General features: G+C 35.5%; 1 protein-coding gene across 2 annotated transcripts in view; it reads left to right on the top strand.

Annotated features, from left to right (window-relative positions):
• LOC111087681 overlaps nucleotides 1-5,909 on the top strand; it is a 72,836-nt gene that overhangs the window by 55,158 nt on the left and 11,769 nt on the right. For both annotated transcript variants that reach the window (XM_022395159.1, XM_022395158.1), the window contains exon 10: nucleotides 5,474-5,554. In XM_022395159.1, coding sequence (XP_022250867.1) covers nucleotides 5,474-5,554 — 81 coding nt within the window. The remainder of the gene's footprint in view (nucleotides 1-5,473; nucleotides 5,555-5,909) is intronic.

The raw sequence follows: 5,909 nt of genomic DNA, 5'->3' as shown, positions 1-5,909 counted from the left end.
GAGCGATTTACTCCAAGTTTTGAAGCAAGAGTGGGCGAAAATCCCACAATCTAAAATTGATGAGATGATTCTCACGATGCCCCAAAGGATCAACGAACTCCGCGAAGCGAAATGAAGATCTACTAGATATTAATTAAATTTTTCTGAAAAGGTGGTGTCTATTTACGTGTGACCACGCTGTGTATAGGGGTAAAAATGGCACAAAAAACATAATCTTAGGGGTTTTTGATAATTACTCTGCCAATTTCGGCCAATTCACATGGGATTTGATACAAAGATACCTTTTTACATGTCCCTTACATATGTGTACAAAAATATGGGAGATGCCTATTTTTGTTCATCTTAAGAAGGGTTAACATGTTAGATAAACCCTTAATTTTAGGGATTTTGGTCGATTATTTAACCTTGTTTCAACCAATTTACATGGAATTTGGTACAAAGATACTTTTCTACAGTATTGATTAACAAAAATGTTGGACTTGCCTATTTTTAGCAATTACGGGGGGGAGAAGGATCAAGATGACACATAATGCATAATCTCAAGGTTTTGTTTACACTCACTCCGCCGTATTTCAGCCAATCTACGTGGGATTTGGTAAAAAGACACTTATTTACAAATCCAAAACAAGGATATGTAACATTTTTGTTTTTTGCTCAATTTTACAGCGATAAAGCACAATTTGGTGGGGGGGAGGTCGTCAAAGATATCTTCTTGTAGGTTCTAAACAGTGAGTTAGACAGTTTTCGATTTTTCTGTGTTTTACATGATTTTCTGGCGTCAAAATTCGCCATGTTGGAATTGCGTGGCGGAGACATTTTACATTCACCTGTGAATGTTGGTCTCTTTAAATTTTCTAGCAACTATGTGCTTACCCAAATCGTTTAAACAAAGTTATTTCTCAGCATTTATTGTTGGTAAACATTGTTTTATTACATACACACATTTACATAAAAATAAGTCCGTGTTGCTCTCGGAACTACTTTCTCCATCTTTATTCATACTCAGTTTGATAGGATTATGCTCTGTTGTACGACACCACAGTTTCCAATGTAACAGAATTCCGTGATCAGTATTAGACTTCACATTTTGACGAATATTTTCATTGTACGTGGAATTCACTTTCAAGAACAAATTAAAGCAAACCAAAGGTACAAACGTTTATTGGTATTCCATCAGGAGACTAAACAGGTATGGGATAGCTGTGACTCCAATTTCTTCTGCTATGAAAATTCTCGTTGATTTCGAGGTATGGCTGGTGCGTTTAACTTGTATGAGTTCAGCAACTTCAAACTAATGTTTGTTATCTTGTTAAAGGTAAAAGGAGATATGCACAGTTTCATCGCTCTTGATTTTTTTTTTCTGGTCAAAGAGTTTTCTTCCGTAGCTCTAGCCTTCTGTGTGTAGATGAGAGCGTTCTTCAAGATTGGCTTGAATTATAGTTTCAAACTATGTGTTGTGTGAATGTTCCCATTTCCTTGAAAAACACTGAAGAGCTAAGACTTCCTTCTTTGAAATGTCGTGTCTTTTAGTTTTACATCGTTTAATTGTTTTGCTTAACGAATATTTTTCCTCTAACAAAGCCATTGTATATAAAAATTTCAACCACAAGTATAATCTGGCAATATTAGTGTATCCATTGGTCAGGAACTTACGTTGAACCTATGGTTAAGTAAAATCTGATTTCCTAATAGGTGTCAGATAGTTAGATCTGCCAATAACAACAAATTCACTCAGAAATAAAGTGAGTAATTTTGAAACAGACAACTGAAGTGAGTTTTCCTTGTGTGTATGGGCCTAGCTGGCCAGGTGGTTAGGGTGCTCGACTCGCACTCGGACTCAAATCTCCGTCCCACGAAACATGCTTGCACTTTCAGCCGCGAGGGCGTTATAATGTGACGGTCAATTCTGCTTTCGTTGGTAAAAGAGTATCCCAAGAGTTGGCGGTGGGTGGTCTTATTTCTAGTCTTTCACTGCTAAGTTAGGGACGGCTAGCGCAGATAGCCCTCATATTGTTTTGCGCGAATTTCCAAACAAACCAAGCCAAACCTAGTGTGGGTGGAATATTGAAACTGGACAACTGTAACAAAAACAAATGCAATCTTTATTAGGAAACAAATAATAAATACGTACTTGTTTTTTGTTTGTTTGTAATAAACACAAAGCTATACAATGTGCTATTTGTGTCTTGCCCACCACGGGTATCAAAATTCGGTTTCTAGTGTTGTAAGTCCGCAAACATACCACTGTGTCACTGGGGGGCATACGTACTTGTGTAGACCAAATCCTAGCGTTCTTTCCCTCGGGATAGACATCCATCAAACCAAACATGATGATATCAAATTAAATCTTTACTCCAAGTAAACTGAACAAACAAAGCGCGCAGAATTCAACAGCTAAAAGCGTTTTTTTTTTTTGTCCAGTCGACAGAATCATCTGTTGACATTTGTTCTTTTACGGTATTGGTCAGTTGTTACATTTAAACAACGCCAACTCGGCTAGCAAATCATATTATAGTTGCTAATCCTTTCAACCCAAGTGATATGTGTTATTGCTACATCCTCTACAGCAGAATAAGCATTGTCTACTAATCCTTTCAACCCGGATTCTATGTGTTGTTGCTACATCCTCTACAGCTGAATAAGCATTGTCTACTACTCCTTTCAACCCGAGTGCTATGTGTTGTTTCTACATCGTCTGCAGCGGAATAAGCATTGTCTAATAATCCTTTCAATCCGGATTCTATGTGTTGTTGCTACATCCTCTACTACATTCTACATCCTGCAGAATAAGCATTGTCTACCACAGAGGAAAAAAATGGACAAAATAAGGCAACCTCAACAACTTTCTGGATCATGTGTTCATTCTGAAACTACATACAAACTAAATAAACGAAAATATTTAAAAGTTTCTATATCACTAAAGCACATAGAATTCATATGATGATGCCTGTATATCACAAACTACATATATATATATATTCTACATATGTCACTTGTGGCACCACGGTTTCCTTCTGCAGCGATGCGCTACGGTGTTGGTATATCCAGATCACTATTATATGTTTCGATAAATTATTATCATGTTAGCATTTGTTAACTAACCCTAAATTCGCGACATAACTAGTTGTAGATCGGAGTTTCCAATCTATAAAGACGAAATATCAGTAACGTTTTCCACTGGAATGTTATTGACCTTTTCTTTGACCAGTGTGTCCCATTTTCTGTCCAAAATCAATTCTTTATTTTCTCCTCTATTTCCTGTTCAAAAACTTAGAAAAGAAAGGTAAGATATTACAGAATCACGAGAAGACGACAATATTCCTCTTCTTACTTGAAACTGCAGAGTGTAAAGGTGTTCCAAGTGCAGTAACTTCAGTCTATGAGGATGTGACAACGAATGCACATCCAATGAAACAAAGTTATTAAGGAAAAGAGAGCTTCCAAAAATAGGAGATACAAGAAGAAAGCATCTGTTTGTTTTTCGAAAGTATATATAATCTGCTGTTTTCTTGGATCTTGAAGATGGTGATTCAGATGCTAAGGAAGCTCAATCATTGCTTCTCTTCCTAAAAACTTTTGTAAAGGTCATCCTGTGTACGTTGTGCTCTTGTTCAAATACTTCTCGTTATTGTTTGTGCTGTAAGATACACGTTTCTTCCCTGAAAAAAACAATCGACTCTCGTCAGACTAAGTTTAACAATCAGTGTGAAAATCAGAATGCGGATTGTTTTTTGTGCAGGGTTTAGACATTCTTAGACAAAAGTCAAAATTATACAACAGTCAAAAATTTAAAAATTGTACTAGAAGATAGGATGATGTATCATCACATTTTAGGGATTTGGGGATCTAGGGAAAAGCTACAAATTCAGTGTTAAGTACGTTAAAACAAAAACAATATGAAACCAGAACCAGTTTCAGCTACTACAAACCTTTGATTGTGTGTACGAATATACAGTTTAATTTTTATACTTCTTTGCGATGGCTCGGGGGTATTCAAGGGGTTTATAGCCTAAAACTCAGGTTTCGATAATCACAGTAGGCATAGCACAGATAGCTCATTGCGTAGATGTGTGCTTACTAACAATATAAAAAAAATGCCTAAAAAAGTACAGAACTTGGATTTTTATTTGTTAAAAATGAAATAAATACTCGTAATTGTTGTTAATGTTTAGTAATTAGTAACGATTTATTATTCTCCTTAACGAAAAGAGATTGTCCCCCGATGGAACAGACTTACAACGCTAAAATCCGGGGCTCGATTCCCCTTGATGGACACAGCAGATAGTCCGATGTGGCTTTGCTCTAAAATAAACAACAAAACAAAACCCCGTTGAGTCAGCGGTAAATTTAGGGACTAACAATGCTAAAATCCGAGATTCGATTCCCTGTAGTAGACAGAACGTAAATAGTCCATTGTATAGCTTTGAGCTACAACAACTCTTTAATAATATTGTTTTAAAACGGATCATGGAATCTAATCCAAACCGGCTGCGTATGGTGAGGTCCAAGATTCGCGCAATATTGCAACTGAAAACGCTAATGCGTTATAAGAGAGACAGTCAAATATCTTTTGGCAGAGATCGATACTGACTGGCCACCTTCCCTCAGATTAGTACTTCACAATTAGTACAAATTTTATACTGGTACATTGGGGGTCTCTGACCTGGTCATTTAGCTCATGTATGCGTAAGGTACCGTTCAGGTTGGAAAAAATAAAATAAACTCAAGTACATTATGTTAACAGCATTTGAGATAAAATAAACCCAAGTACATTATGTTAACAGCATTTGAGATAAAATAAACCCAAGTACATTATGTTAACAGCATTTGAGATAAAATAAACCCAAGTACATTATGTTAACAGCATTTGAGATTAAATTAACAAATTCCGTATTGTAGTTTCAATAATACGAACCACACAACCTTACTTCTACCTCTCCTCCACATACATATATAACCGACATTAAAAACGATTCTAACCGGAAAAAATACAAAAGGAGACTGTTAATGTGCTCCTTGTCATGTTTGAGTTTTACTGGAGTTTTATATGGAATATATGAGTTTCAAATGTTATTTTCTTTTTAATTATATGAGTTAAATACGTAGGTACTTCAAAATAGCCATGAGTGTATTATAAGAATGACAGTCAAATCAAACTATTTGATTAGTGTTGTCCACAAGTTGGTAGTGGTTGCTGTTGACCAGCTGCCTTCCCTCTATTCTATCAAAGTAGAGACGTCTAGCACAGATAAGTCTTCTATAGTTTATACAAATATCCACATCATAGGTTTGTTTTACGGTACATATCGTGAACAAATATTTGAATAAGTGTTTGTTATTAGCCTAACTTAAGACTTTAAGAGTTCGGTAGCAATAGTTTTTATACCTTATTATAAATATCGTATCGATTCCTAGTTTTTAACTACACCTGATACACTATGACGTGTCTGTTTTGCATTTTTCTTTTCTCCAGGTAAGCAGGTTCTACACGCCAGTGGAGCATGCTCTGAAAACGTCTTTAATTCAGCTAATGAAAGATACGTAACCCTAACGAGTATGTAAGCTGTCGCCCTCTTTCGGTACTCTAGTAATGAAAATCCGTTGGAATAAATGAAATATTTAGAATACAAATAGTTAAATACGTAAATAAGTTGAAATAAGATGACGATAGCCTAGTTTGTTGTTCGTCTTATAAATAGACTTTCTGTATTATTCGTAACAGGTCTATATTATCAAGGCTTTATATCATGGTACATCACTGTTTGTATTTGTGTTGTCTTGAAAGTAAAGTATTTTAATTAATATTTTATAATAAGTTCACTGGTTATACCTACACAACCATATGTTGTAATTAATGTCTTGTTATTACTTTATCTGGTCTTTGTTAATATGGTTATACCTACACAATC

The sequence above is a fragment of the Limulus polyphemus genome, unplaced genomic scaffold (genome assembly GCF_000517525.1).
Source record: "Limulus polyphemus unplaced genomic scaffold, Limulus_polyphemus-2.1.2 Scaffold2471, whole genome shotgun sequence".
Lineage (NCBI taxonomy): Eukaryota > Metazoa > Arthropoda > Merostomata > Xiphosura > Limulidae > Limulus > Limulus polyphemus.
Note: the sequence above shows the minus strand (reverse complement) of the source record. Positions and strands in the feature narration are given on the sequence as shown.